At 40.7% G+C, this 15,689-nt stretch overlaps 1 protein-coding gene across 1 annotated transcript in view; it reads left to right on the forward strand.

Annotated features, from left to right (window-relative positions):
- Positions 1-15,689, forward strand: part of LOC311148104 (immunoglobulin-like and fibronectin type III domain-containing protein 1) — a gene marked incomplete at both ends in the record, with an annotated part of 59,115 nt that overhangs the window by 7,523 nt on the left and 35,903 nt on the right. The window contains 10 exons of the mRNA XM_084185012.1: positions 182-226; positions 5,939-5,981; positions 9,301-9,490; positions 9,810-9,923; positions 10,392-10,554; positions 10,663-10,935; positions 11,296-11,733; positions 13,536-13,616; positions 14,379-14,459; positions 14,725-14,829. Coding sequence (XP_084041138.1) covers positions 182-226; positions 5,939-5,981; positions 9,301-9,490; positions 9,810-9,923; positions 10,392-10,554; positions 10,663-10,935; positions 11,296-11,733; positions 13,536-13,616; positions 14,379-14,459; positions 14,725-14,829 — 1,533 coding nt within the window. The remainder of the gene's footprint in view (positions 1-181; positions 227-5,938; positions 5,982-9,300; positions 9,491-9,809; positions 9,924-10,391; positions 10,555-10,662; positions 10,936-11,295; positions 11,734-13,535; positions 13,617-14,378; positions 14,460-14,724; positions 14,830-15,689) is intronic.

Below are 15,689 nucleotides of genomic sequence, written 5' to 3' on the forward strand. Positions count from 1 at the left end.
TTGACTCATTTAGCAGACGCTCTTATCCAGAGCGACTTACAGTTAGTGAGTGCATACATTTTCATACTGGCCCCCCGTGGGAAACGAACCCACAACCCTGGCGTTGCAAGCGCCAAGCTCTACCAACTGAGCTACAGTTGAGTCTTTGTATTTGGTGCTAATCCTAAACATCTGTTATTAGTTGGATTCAAGAAGCAGAAGGCCATGGAGCAGTTAGAAGACATAGGTGGGTCTTTTCATTCATTCATCCATCCATCCATGATAAAAGTAAGAAACCTACAAAAGAGGCAGAGTATTTGGAGGAGATGTGTCAAACCGTGGCCTAATATTCTGACCTGCTCTCTAAAAAAACAGCATTGCTTATGGAAACCATTTATTAATTATGAAAAGCACATTTAATAATTGCATTTATGTGTTTGCTTACCATGTCATCTGGTACTGTTGATCATTAACCAACATGTAAAACTTTTAAAAGAGAAAGAAACGTATGGGAAGTTTGTAGGATGCAGTCATTCAATTGGTTTTGGCGCCAAACATTTGTTTGTTGCTCCACTAGTTTCACCCTGTTAATCATGCTTTTTGGGTATTAATGTTACCACTACAAAGTGCACATATTTTATTATTAGGATCGCTATTCCTATGTTAAGTAATGGTTAGAACTTACCTTTGATTCCTCGTAATTTAAGAGGTGAAATGTTTGTTCCTTTTGTCGTGCTCAGGAAGGGGGCGTATCAACCAGAACTACGTTCGTCCTTGTGTTCGTCCATCCTTTGTGTTGGGTAATGCCCCGTTGGCTAAATCCCAGGGGGAGAGCAATGTGTACCCTGTTTAATTTAATACTTAGGCATGGTTCTCCACTAATAATTTAAGTGTGTATTTATGGTAATTGTGTGCTTGTATTACCTGAATGTGTTTTTGTGGCCCTCTCATGGGCCACAAAATTTAAAAAAAATCATTCCATTATTTGTTAATTTGTTGCAGTGGTAGGCTTATATTGAAATGTGAGGCCTTAATGGAAACATATGTAAGCTCTGTCATTCCTCTTGCAGCCATTCAGGGGACAGATTGCTACATGGCTATTATCGGGCATTATTAAGCCCTTAAAATCTTGGTTTTGACTTTGGTTTACTTATTATTTGATTTCTGTCCAGTTTATTTTCCTGTCTGTTCATCGTCCTGTTTATTGTTTTGTATTAACGTCATGTAGCCCAAAGCCATTCAAACGCGTTTGTCTTTCAACTTCCAGCTCAGTGACACATGCAAAACCATTGTTAAATATGAACTAGATGGTAATTTTACATGAAGTAAAATTGTGGTACTTGCTTTAGCTTTTGAAAATTATTTTTGTGGTAGTGGAAGAAGTGTTCAGATTTTGTATTTGAAAAGCAGAGAAGAAGACCAGGATTTTATACACTAGCTCTGGAACGGCTGGGGGTCCCTGAGGAGAGATTTGTGAACTACTGTGTCTCAGTTGACACAAGTCCATATTGTGTGATTCTTTCACAAGACTCTGACACTGGCCATAGTCATGCGTAGCATATAATGGCACAATGACACAAAAAGAGCTGTGCGCAAACCACACCCAAAAATATTAGAATGAACCGCCGCCCCTACATTTTAATTATCACTCAGAGCAAAGAATCCATTTGAGAACAGCAAAGAACTATTGAAGGGCTCAAAGGGTTATTAGAGTCAGTATGATTCCACATTCTTCCCAAAGAACCCTTGAGGAACCCTCTTTTCTTTGTGTATACAGTGCATTCGGAAAGTATTCAAACCCCTTGAATTTTTGCATTTTGTTATGTTACAGCCTTATTCTAAAATGGATTTCATTGTTAAAAAATCCTCATCAATCTACATGCAATACCCCATAATGACAAAGTGAAAACAGGTTTTTAGACATTTTTGCAAATGTATTAACATTTAAAAACAGAAATACTTTATTTACATAAGTATTCAGACCGTTTGCTATGAGACTCGAAATTGAGCTCAGGTGCATCAATTTTCCATTGATCATCCTTGATATGTTTCTATAACTTGATTGGAGTCCACCTGTGGTAAATTCAATTGATTGGACATGATTTGGAAAGGCACACACCTGTCTATAGAAGGTCCCACAGTTGACAGTGCATGTCAGAGCAAAAACCAAGCCATGAGGTCAAAGGAATTGTCCTTAAACCTCCGAGACAGATCTGGGGAAGGGTACCAAAAAATGTCCGCGGATTTGAAGGTCCCCAAGAACACAGTGGCCTCCATCATTCTTACATGGAAGAAGTTTGGAACCATCAAGACTCTTCCTAGAGCTCAGCCAAACTGAGCACTCAGGGGAGAAGGGCCTTGGTCAGGGAGGTGACCAAGAACCCGACGGTCACTCTGACAGAGCTCCAGAGTTAATCTGTGGAGATGGGAGAAACTTCCAGAAGGACAACCATCTCTGCAGCACTCCACCAATCAGGCCTTTATAATAGTCGTGGTCAAAGGTTTTGAGAATGACACAAGTATTGGTCTTCACAAAGTTCGCTGCTTCAGTGTTATGAGATATTTTTGTCAGATGTTACTATGGTATGCTGAAGTATAATTACAAGCATTCCATAAGTGTCAAAGGCTTTTATTGACAATTACATTACCTTTATGCAAAGAGTCAATATTTGCAGTGTTGACCCTTCTTTTTCTAGACCTCTGCAATCCGCCCTGGCATGCTGTCAATTCACTTTTTGGCCACATCCTGACTGATGGCAGCCCATTCTTGCATAATCAATGCTTGGAGTTTGTCAGAATTTGTGGGTTTTTGTTTGTCCACCCGCCTCTTGATGATTGACCAAAGTTCTCAATGGGATTAAGGGGAGTTTCCTGGCCATGGACCCAAACTGTCGATGTTTTGTTCCCCAAGCCACTTAGTTATCACTTTTGCCTTATGGCAAGGTGCTCCTTCATGCTGGAAAAGGCATTGGTTGTCACCAAACTGTTCTTGGATGGTTGAGAGAAGTTGCTCTCAGAGGATGTGTTGGTACCATTCTTTATTCGTGGCTGTGTTCTTAGGAAAAATTGTGAGTGAGCCCACTCCCTTGGCTGAGAAGCAACCCCACACATGAATGGTCTCAGGATGTTTTACTGTTGGCATGACACAGGACTGATGGTAGCGCTCACCTTGTCTTCTCCGGACAAGGTGTTTTCCAGATGCCCCAAACAATCGGAATGGGGATTCATCAGAGAAAATGACTTTACCCCAGTCCTCAGCAGTCCAATCCCTGTACCTTTTGCAGAATATCAGTCTGCCCTGATGTTTTTCCTGGAGAGAAGTGGCTTCTTTGCTGCCCTTCTTGACACCAGGCCATCCTCCAAAAGTCTTTGCCTCACTGTGCGTGCAGATGCACTCACACCTGCCTGCTGCCATTCCTGAGCAAGCTCTGCACTGGTGGTGCCCCGATCCCGCAGCTGAATCAACTTTAGGAGACGGTCCTGGCGCTTGCTGGATTTTTCTTGGGCGCCCTGACGCCTTCTTCACAACAATTCAACCTCTCTTCTTGAAGTTCTTGATGATCCGATAAATGGTTAATTTAGGTGCAATCTTACTAGCAGCAATATCCTTGCCTGTGAAGCCCTTTTTGTGCAAAGCAATGATGACGGCACGTGTTTCCTTTCAGGTAACCATGGTTAACAGAGGAAGAACGATGATTTCAAGCGCCACCCTCCTTTTACAGCTTCCAGTCTGTTATTCTAACTCAATCAGCATGACAGAGTGATCTCCAGCCTTGTCCTCGTCAACACTCTCACCTGTGTTAATGAGAGAAGCACTGACATGATGGCAGCTGGTCCTTTTGTGGCAGGGCTGAAATGCAGTGGAAATGTTTTTTGGGGATTAAGTTCATTTTCATGGCAAAGAGGGACTTTGCAATTAATTGCAATTCATCTGATCACTCTTCATGACATTCTGGAGTATATGCAAATTGCCATCATCAAAACTGAGGCAGCAGACTTTGTGAAAATTTGTATTTGTGTCATTCTCAAAACTTTTCACCACGACAGAAGCCACTCCTCAGTAAAAGGCACATGACAGCCCGCTTGGAGTTTGTCAAAAGGCATCTAAAGGACTCAGACCATGAGAAACAAGATTCTCTGGTCTGATGAAACAAAGATTGAACTCTTTGGCCTGAATGCAAAGCGTCACGTCTGGAGGAAACCTGGCACCATCCCTATGGTGTAGCATGGTGGTGGCAGCATCATGCTGTGAGGATATTTTTCAGCGGCAGGGACTGGGAGACTAGTCAGGATCGAGGAAAAGATTAACGGAGCCAAGTACAGGGAGATCCTTGATGAAACCTGCTCCAGAGCGCTCAGGACCTCAGACTGGGGCGAAGGTTCACCTTCCAACAGGACAATGACCCTAAGCACACAGCCAAGACAACGCAGGAGTGGCTTCGGGACAAGTCTCTGAATGTCCTTGAGTGGCCCAGCCGGAGCCTGGACTTGAACCCAATCTAACATCTCTGGAGAGACCTGAAAATAGCTGTGCAGCGACGCTCCCCATCCAACCTGACCGAGCTTGACAGGCTCTGCGGAGAAGAAGGGTAGAAAATCCCCAAATACAGGTGTGCCAAGCTTGTAGCATCATACCCAAGAAGACTTGAGGCTGTAATCGCTGCCAAAGGTGCTTCAACAAAGTACTGAGTAAAGGGTCTGAATACTTATGTAAAGGTCATATTTCAGTTGTTTATTTTTAATAAATTCGCAAACATTTCTAAAAACCTGTTTTTGCGTCGTCATTAGGGGGTATTGTGTGTAGATGAAGGGGAAAAACAATCCATTTTAGAATAAGGCTGTAACGTAACAAAATGTAGAAAATATCAAGGGGTCTGAATACTTTCCCGAAAGCACTGTATATACTTTGTACATATTGTACATACATTTGCTACTGCTTATTTACCTACATCACAGTAAAAAGTAACCGCCTCACCATGGGCATTGCACAACTACAATGGGGCATTGAGAAAACAGTACGCTTTTTATCTGCTACATTGGAATCGTTACTTTTTGCTGCCTTGAGCAGAATGAGACATTTTATCCTGTTCTCGGGCGTGAGCTGCATGTTGAAATTTTGAAAATAGAACCAAAGCATAATCTCACATAGCCGGCGCTCTTATGCCTGGTTTCATTTAAATTAATATGATGGTATCCTGCTCTGAAAACATGAGTCCGGTTTAGCTGGCCTGTTACCATCTAGTTTCCTCCTTACTGAACACTCCACCACCAATAGCACCACTTTTTGACATTTGGATATATAGACGATCTATAGATGTTCAAACTATCAAACTCTGGGTAGTGAGTAGTTGGTTGAATAGTTTGTTGACAGTTACTTGAACATCTATTTGGGACTATCCAAATAACGTGTTATGAGAAGCAGATATTTAATCTGACTACCCACTGGGCACAGGCGTCAGTTCAATGTCTAGTTTGATTTACATTTGGTTGAGTTGTCAGCTACTGTGAATTCAACATGAAATCCAAAAACAAATTCACCATGCCATTGGAGTTAATTTAGGTTAAAAGTTGGGTGAAAAAAAGACAAAATTCCCTTACATTGATGACTTTTTGCAAATCCAATCAGTTTTTCACATTGATTCAACGTCATCACATTGATTTATTTTGTTAAAATTATGTAACAACGTTGATTCAACCAGTTTTTGCCCAGTGGGTATTCTGCAGTGGAGGCTAATGGGAAGAGCTATAGGAGGACAGGCACATTGTAATGGCTGGAATGGCATAAATAGAACGGAGTCAAACGTGGTTTCCATGTGTTTGAGGAGTTTTATACTGTTCCATTTATTCCATTCCAGCCATTACAATGATCCCCTCCTATAGCTTCTCCCACCAGACTCCACTGGTATTCTGTCACTTTACATTAAGTTGGGTAACATTGAGTGTCCTTTATTTTGTTTAGGTTCAGTAGATCCAGCAGAGTTCAGGAAATTGCTCAGAAAAAGGTAAGATATGAGATGATGATTCATGATATCATGATATCACTAACCAGATCCTTCTATTGACATTACATGTATTTGTAAACAGGGACCTCTGTGCCTGACAAAACAGTGCGATGGGATGACCACAATGAAAATGGGGAGACTAAGATCAGAGGAGGCTCCTCAGAGGAGGAAGGGAAGACCTTCCTACTCAGTGAATTTCATAAAAATAAAAATCATTTTTAGATAAAACTATACTAAATATATTCACATGTCACCAAATAATTGATTAAAACACACTGTTTTGCAATGAAGTTCTACAGTAGCCTCAGTAGCACTCTGTAGGGTAGCACCATGGTGTAGCCGGAGGACAGCTAGCTTCTGTCCTCTTCTGGGTACATTGACTTCAATACAAAACCTATGAGGCTCATGGATCTCACCCCCTTCCATAGACTTCCACAGTAACCTATCAGAGCTCTTGCAGCATGAACTGACATGTTGTCCACCCGATCAAAGGATCAGAGAATGAATCAAGTACTGAAAGAATAAACTACAGCTAGCTAGCACTGCAGTGCATAAAATGTGGTGAGTAGTTGACTCAAAGAGAGAGAAAGACAATAGTTGAACAGTTTTGAACAAATTAATTTATTCCAAAATTAAGGAGAAATGAGAGAGAGAGCTAGCTATATTTCGTAGTATAATTTCTTTCACTTTCACTTACTTAGCTAGTGTCAAATGGAGCTAGTTTAGCCTACTCAAACACCCAGCTCAAACAGAGAGAGATGCTATGTTAGCTAGCTGGCTATGCTATCCAACACTGGAACTCTTCCATGTCAAGGTAAGCTTTTGGTTTTATTAATTTATTACCACTGGGGCCCGCCGGTGTAACTGCTAAACTGATTGCTACTGAGTACAATTTACTGCATGATTGTAGCGGGTTTACTAACGTGTTAGTTCTAGTAGCTATGTTGACTATGACGTGACAACGATGTAGGCTGTTTGTAGCAGTTAGCGGTCATGATATGAAGGTTTGGTTTGGCAAAGTTTTTTCGCCTGGTCACAGACAGCTGATGTGTAGTCCACTGAAGTCCACAAGCAAAGGGAAAAGGTGAGAGGAGAGAACGTAGATAGATGCGAGAAGGAATTATACAGTTGAAGTCGGAAGTTTACATACACCTTAGCCAAATACATTTAAACTCAGTTTTTCACAGTTCCTGACATTTAATCCTAGTAAAAATCCCCTGTCTTAGGTCAGTTAGAATCATCACTTTATTTTAAGAATGTGAAATGTCCGAATAATAGTAGAGATAATTATTTATTTCATCTTTTATTTCTTTCATCACATTCCCAGTGGGTCAGAAGTTTACATACACTCAATTAGTATTTGGTAGCATTGCCTTTAAATTGTTTAACTTCGGTCAAACGTTTCGGGTAGCCTTCCACAAGCTTCCCACAATAAGTTGCGTGAATTTTGGCCCATTCCTCCTGACAGAGCTGGTGTAACTGAGTCAGGTTTGTAGGCCTTCTTGCTCGCACACACTTTTTCAGTTCTGCCCACAAATGTTCTATAGGATTGAGGTCAGGGCTTTGTGATGGCCACTCCAATACCTTGACTTTGTTGTCCTTAAGCCATTTTGCCACAACTTTGGAAGTATGCTTGGGGTCATTGTCCATTTGGAAGACCCATTTGCGACCAAGCTTTAACTTCCTGACTGATGTCTTGAGATGTTGCTTCAATATATCCACATAATTTTCCTTCCTCATGATGCCATCTATTTTGTGAAGTGCACCAGTCCCTCCTGCAGCAAAGCACCCCCACAGCATGATGCTGCCACCCCATGCTTCACGGTTGGGATGGTGTTCTTCGGCTTACAAGGTACCCCCTTTTTCCTCCAAACATAACGATGGTCATTATGGCTAAACAGTTCTATTTTTGTTTCATCAGACCAGAGGACATTTCTCCAAAAGGTTTGATCTTTGTCCCCATGTGCAGTTGCAACCGTAGTCTGGCTTTTTAATGGCCGTTTTGGAGCAGTGGCTTCTTCCTTGCTGAGCGGCCTTTCAGGTTATGTCGATATAGGACTCGTTTTACTGTGGATATAGATACTTTTGTACCTGTTTCCTCCAGCATCTTCACAAGGTCCTTTGCTGTTGTTCTGGGATTGATTTACAAAAGTACGTTCATCTCTAGGAGACAGAACGCGTCTCCTTCCTGAGCGGTATGACGGTTGCGTGGTCCCATGGTGTTTATACTTGCGTACTATTGTCTGTACAGATGAACGTGGTACCTTCAGGCGTTTGGAAATAGGTCCCAAGGATGAACCAGACTTGTGGAGGTCAACAAAATAATTTCTGAGGTCTTGGCTGATTTCTTATAATTTTCCCATGATGTCAAGTAAGGAGGCACTGAGTTAGAAGGTAGGCCTTGAAATACATCCACAGGTACACCTCCAATTGACTCAAATTATGTCAATTAGCCACCAGAAGCATCTAAAGCCATGACATAATTTTCTGGAATTTTCCAAGCTGTTTAAAGGAACAGTCAACTTAGTGTATGTAAACTTCTGACCCACTGGAATTGTGATACAGTGAATTATAAGTGAAATAATCTGTCTGTAAACAGTTGTTGAAAAAATTACTTGTGTCATGCACAAAGTAGACGTCCTAACCGACTTGCCAAAAACTATAGTTTGTTAACAAGAAATTTGTGGAGTGGTTGAAAAACGAGCTTCAATGACTCCAACCTAAGTGTAACTTCCGACTTCAACTGTATATACAACGAGCTGTTTGTATGTGTCTGGCATGAAAGTGAAATGTGTTTGCGTGTGATCAGGGGTGTATTCATTACGCCGATTCTGTTGAATGTCTTTTCTTAAAAGGAAGCAAACGAAACGGGGATAAACATACCTGAATTTGTCCAATAGAAACTCTTGTTTGCAACTGTTGGACTAATGATTACACCCTAGATCAGCTAGATGCAGGCAAGAGTGTGCAAGGCGGTATTGAATGTGTCACTGTCTGTAACCTTGATTACTCAAAATTCTCTCGACCTGTGCACCTAAGTTGTAAACTTTCATTCACAGGCTAGGTTGTAGCAAACTCATGATGGGTACAGGGAAAATTCTAGTATCATGTAGTAGCCTAAACCTATCGATGTTACATTGAGCTGGGTGAATGGAACATGAATGACAGTCATCCAATATGCTGTAATAGAAATAAGGCCAAGTTAATTTTTTTTAAGTATCATCCTCCCACATCTTAAACGGCACCGACCGCCACTGACTAAGAACCTATATGGTTTTGTACCAATACTCAAGTAATGCTTCTGTCATTTTTCAACCAGGAAGGGAGTGGACAAACAGGAAGCCGTGAAAGAACCTGGAGAAATCGATGAAAGGTTCTGGGAAATCATCATGACTGCAGACAGGAAGGATTATGAACGAATCTGTGCTGAGTTTGGTGTCAAAGACTTCCGTGTGATGCTGAAGAAACTCAATGAGAAGAAAAAGGAGCGAGAGGAGGAACAGGCCAAGGTTTGAGAATTGGGCACATTCAGTATGTGCAAAACTTCTTCTGTGTGTACTGTTTCTGGTCATATAATGTAGCTAATGGACTGTGTGAAAACCTATATGACCACTATGAACCTCAGGGTTCATAATGTCTCAAAGGTGGCACTGATTAATTTGAGTGTAACCAGTTAACTACATTAAGTCATTGTGGCAATAGCCTTAACCTATAATTTCATCCTCATGATTTTAAACTCCATTTCTCTCCCCTCCCTCTCATCCATTATTTTCTCTCCACCACTTTCCTCATTGTGATCTTCCAAACCATCTGCCATCCTTTCCTCAGTATATTGAGACCATCAGTAACCTGAAACATATTGATATTAAAGGAGTAGGCATTGCTTCGTTTGAGTTTGACCTTGAGCTCAAAGACCCCGCCAGTAGGATTTTCCTCTACAAGGTGAGACATCTAGAAGTTGACCTCTGATTCAGTTTCCACATGAGGCAAAGGTATCATTATACATAATTTAGCTTTTATCTCAACTTACACAACAATTTTATCATTCAACGTTGTACAGCATTCTAATGGATGACTACTGCCTTACAAGAAAGACTGACGTTGCACAATTAGAACAGAATGTGTCACTGTCTTTCTTGTAAGGCAGTAGTATCTCCTTTAAAGTTCTGCCCATCACCCAAAGTTCCGGGCATAGAATTACATTTTCTTTGGTTCCAGAGTAACTTCATCCCCTGTTATCATCTTGCCATCATAATGGAACACATCCATGTCAAAACATGTCAATAGTCATACATCCCATCAACTATGAGGATTTTCGTTTTTTCATAAAAAAAAAAAATTTTATTAACTCAATTTCAAGTCATATCTGATAGTAGCTGTCACTGTGTGCAACTCCGTATCATCTTGCAGGATGGTGTAATGATTCCCTACAGTGATGAGGAAGATATGAAACACAGCTTAAAGACTGTTGGGAAGAAGTTCATATTCAGTGTGCGGGACCTTAAGGCAGAGGATGCTGGGCTCTATCAGGTGGATGTTGAGGAGGTCAATCTCTTCTCTACAGACTTCAAGTGTAAGATGACAACAGAATGATTATGAATAACATTCCTTTTTGATAGAAGATAAAAAACGTTCTTTATTTCTTAACATGACCTTGCTCCATTTGCCCTTTTCATTCCAGTTTCCACAGTGGATTTCATTGTCAAGATCCAGGAGGTGAAGGCCAAAGAGAGAGAGGATGCTATGTTTGAGTGTGTCCTGTCACATCCCTGCCCCAGAAGCAAATGGATGGGCAAGAACGCCACTCTGGAGGAGGGAGAGAAATACACTATAACTGTGTCAGAAGACAAGCTGATACACAGACTGCTAATAAAAGACTGTAGCCAGCTGGACAAGGGCATCTACTCTGCTGCGGCAGGAATCAAGACATGCAGTGCCTGGCTGATAGTGGAAGGTAACATGACATCTTCATATCTTGCACAATATGTAATTTTTCAGATGAAGGAAACAGCAGAGGGGTTCATTTTTGGTTGAACAACATATACTATGTAGTTTCACCTCAGTAACTCAGTTCTGGTCTCATGACAAATTTGCGAGGTACTATGTCTTCTCAACACTTATCGAAATGTTCCATATCAATAATCTCTCTCTCTCTCTCTCTCTCTCTCTCTCTCTCTCTCTCTCTCTCTCTCTCTCTCTCTCTCTCTCTCTCTCTCTCTCTCTCTCTCTCTCTCTCTCTCTCTCTCTCTCTCTCTCTCTCTCTCTCTCTCTCTCTCTCTCTCTCTCTCTCTCTCTCTCTCTCTCTCTCTCTCAGCTGACAGCGATCCTGCTTCCCATGGTAAAAAGAAGTCCCGTAAAACAACCCAGGCTGGTGGAACAGGGTTGGATCTGGGGAAACTGGCTCAAGAACAGCAGGAAAAACTGGCGAAGGAAAGGCAGGAGAGGATCGACGCTGCAAACAAGGCCAGAGTGGAGGAGGAGGAGAGGTTAGCCCGAGAGGCACTCCTGGCTCCCCCTCCTCCTGATACTGGGGATAGAGACAGTGGGGAAGGCAAAGACACCGGAGATGGAAAGAACAAGTCTAAAAGTGGATCAAACAAATCCAAAGATTGTGGCAAATCAGTTGACGAATCAGTTGGCAAATCAGTTGGCAAATCAGTTGGCGAATCAGTTGGCGAAATGAAAGACTCTGAGAAGGAAGGAGATGACAAGAAGAACAAGAAATCCACTGATGATTCTGACAAAGGCAAAGGTAAGACAAAATGAAAAAAGTATTTGATCCCCTGCTGATTTTGTACGTTTGCCCACTGACAAAGACATGATCAGTCTATAATTTTAATGGTAGGTTTATTTGAACAGTGAGAGACAGAATAACAACAAAAAAATCCAGACAAATGCATGTCAAAAATGTTATAAATTGATTTGCATTTTAATGAGGGAAATAAGTATTTGACCCCTCTGAAAAACATGACTTAGTACTTGGTGGCAAAACCCTTGTTGGCAATCACAGAGATCAGACGTTTCTTGTAGTTGGCCACCAGGTTTGCACACATCTCAGGAGGGATTTTGTTCCACTCCTCTTTGCAGATCTTCTCCAAGTCATTAAGGTTTCGAGGCTGACGTTTGGCAACTCGAACCTTCAGCTCCCTCCACAGATTTTCTATGGGATTAAGGTCTGGAGACTGGCTAGGCCACTTCAGGATCTTAATGTGCTTCTTCTTGAGCCACTCCTTTGTTGCCTTGGCCGTGTGTTTTGGGTCATTGTCATGCTGGAATATCCATCCACGACCCATTTTCAATGCCCTGGCTGAGGGAAGGAGGTTCTCACCCAAGATTTGACGGTACATGGCCCCGTCCATCGTCCCTTTGATGCGGTCCATCGTCCCTTTGAGTTGTCCTGTCCCCTTAGCAGAAAAACACCCCCAAAGCATAATGTTTCCACCTCCATGTTTGACGGTGGGGATGGGGTGTTCTTGGGGTCATAGGCAGCATTCCTCCTCCTCCAAACACGGCGAGTTGAGTTGATGCCAAAGAGCTCGATTTTGGTCTCATCTGACCACAACACTTTCACCCAGTTCTCCTCTGAATCATTCAGATGTTCATTGGCAAACTTCAGACGGCCCTGTATATGTGCTTTCTTGAGCAGGGGGACCTTGCGGGCGCTGCAGGATTTCAGTCCTTCACGGCGTAGTGTGTTACCAATTGTTTTCTTGGTGACTATGGTCCCAGCTGCCTTGAGATCATTGACAAGATCCTCCCGTGTAGTTCTCGGCTGATTCCTCACCGTTCTCATGATCATTGCAACTCCACGAGGTGAGATCTTGCATGGAGCCCCAGGCCGAGGGAGATTGACAGTTATTTTGTGTTTCTTCCATTTGTGAATAATCGCACCAACTGTTGTCAACTTCTCACCAAGCTGCTTGGCAATGTAGCCCATTCCAGCCTTGTGTAGGTCTACAATCTTGTCCCTGACATCCTTGGAGAGCTCTTTGGTCTTGGCCATGGTGGAGAGTTTGGAATCTGATTGATTGATTGCTTCTGTGGACAGGTGTCTTTTATACAGGTAACAAACTGAGATTAGGAGCACTCCCTTTAAGAGTGTGCTCCTAATCTCAGCTCGTTACCTGTATAAAAGACACCTGGGAGCCATAAATCTTTCTGATTGAGAGTGGGTCAAATACTTATTTCCCTCATTAAAATCAATTTATAACATTTTTGACATAGGTTTTTCTGGATTTTTTGGTTGTTATTCTGTCTCTCACTTCAAATAAACCTACCATTAAAATTATAGACTGATCATTTCTTTGTCAGTGGGCAAACGTACAAAATCAGCAGGGGATCAAATACTTTTTTTCCCTCACTGTATGTTATGTCTCATTGACTTATTCAAGTCTGTGTAGAACATTTGTTCTTGTTAGTAACACTTTGCGTTAAGGAATACTTACCTAAAATAATTTTAAAGGGTTTATAATTAGTTTATACTATATTATCTATATAAACTAATAATTAACCATTTATAAATGACTTGTAAACCCCTTTATAAATCCTTTTAAGTATGTAAAATCAAAGATGCTGAGAAGGAAGGAGATGACAAGAAGAATAAGAAATCCACTGATGATTCTGACAAAGGCAAAGGTAAGACAAAATGAAAAAAGTATTTGATCCCCTGCTGATTTTGTACGTTTGCCCACTGACAAAGACATGATCAGTCTATAATTTTAATGGTAGGTTTATTTGAACAGTGAGAGACAGAATAACAACAACAAAATCCAGACAAATGCATGTCAAAAATGTTATAAATTGATTTGCATTTTAATGAGGGAAATAAGTATTTGACCCCTCTGAAAAACATGACTTAGTACTTGGTGGCAAAACCCTTGTTGGCAATCACAGAGATCAGACGTTTCTTGTAGTTGGCCACCAGGTTTGCACACATCTCAGGAGGGATTTTGTTCCACTCCTCTTTGCAGATCTTCTCCAAGTCATTAAGGTTTCGAGGCTGACGTTTGGCAACTCGAACCTTCAGCTCCCTCCACAGATTTTCTATGGGATTAAGGTCTGGAGACTGGCTAGGCCACTTCAGGATCTTAATGTGCTTCTCTCACTTCAAATAAACCTACCATTAAAATTATAGACTGATCATTTCTTTGTCAGTGGGCAAACGTACAAAATCAGCAGGGGATCAAATACTTTTTTTCCCTCACTGTATGTTATGTCTCATTGACTTATTCAAGTCTGTGTAGAACATTTGTTCTTGTTAGTAACACTTTGCGTTAAGGAATACTTACCTAAAATAATTTTAAAGGGTTTATAATTAGTTTATACTATATTATCTATATAAACTAATAATTAACCATTTATAAATGACTTGTAAACCCCTTTATAAATCCTTTTAAGTATGTAAAATCAAAGATGCTGAGAAGGAAGGAGATGACAAGAAGAACAAGAAATCCACTGATGATTCTGACAAAGGCAAAGGTAAGACAAAATTATATCTCTATTAAAAACACATTGGACATGTTATATACTGTACTTGAAAAATATGATATAGTCAACTTGGAAAAGTATAAAATAGTATAAACTACTTATAAACCCTTTAAAATACTATGTATAATGGAAATGATAACACATTGGCACAACATCCTACATTAATAGGAATGTACAATATGTATTCAGATGTACTGTATACTGGTTTATGCAATTTTTTTACGATTTTTCAAACTGATATAATAATTACTGACAGGAACATCAAACGATGATATTGACCCAAACGCAAACGGGGATGGCGATGGAGACAGTAAGGGACGTAAGGGGCATACTGGTCCACTTATCCCAGACACAGTCATTGGTAAGAAATACACTGAGACACCTTGGTTACTGCATGGAGGTAGTCTCTAAAATCTCAGATGCATCTTAATGAATTAACAAGTAACCTTAGGATTGCATTAAACGATAAAAACTAAAAAGTGTACAAACTTGATTTTAATTAGTCAACATTTTAACTAATTGTACAGTAATTTAACTTAGAGTAACACGCAGTAATAAACGTACAGTATCTTTGTATTCCACTTGACATCAAGTGATTAACCAGTATGCAGTTTACTTAAAAACAGTTTTAACAAGCAAAATGTATTTTTTAAAACCCTCCTAAAAATAGTAAATATTTCAAATATTGAATGTCATGCATACATTTTTTAACAAGTTCTTCTGTTCACATGTATGTTATCTCTCTGTGACTTACTCACGTCTGTTCGTCTAGAACAGTTTGCTCTTGTTAGTAACTTTTTAAAAACCTGTAAACACTGAGAGGCTGTTTTGGACCTGGTTCCAGGTCCAGACAGTTTGGTTATCCCCACTCCCTGCTTTGGCCATATTCATAGAGTATGCAATGTAGGTCAAGTCACCAAAAGTGCAAACATTTAGTATGTATGGAAAAGGTACACCCTGATGGTCATTGTAAAGCAATGCATTTCTTTCTCCATCCACATGACCTTATATGCATCTTCCACATGCGCTGTTGATCTATTTCACTCGTTTACAATAGCAAAAGTGAATGGGAAAATAAGTTTGAAGTTTCCTCACCTGTCTGTGTCTTATTAAATTTTTTTAAGTGATAACCCGAAAGTCGTGATTGCTATGGTCATTTAAATATGTCAGGCTTGAAAATCCGTTCAGCCATTTTGACACAGTGACACACTACCCAAACCA

Source organism: Coregonus lavaretus (assembly GCF_964263955.1).
Source record: "Coregonus lavaretus genome assembly, chromosome: 20".
NCBI lineage: Eukaryota > Metazoa > Chordata > Actinopteri > Salmoniformes > Salmonidae > Coregonus > Coregonus lavaretus.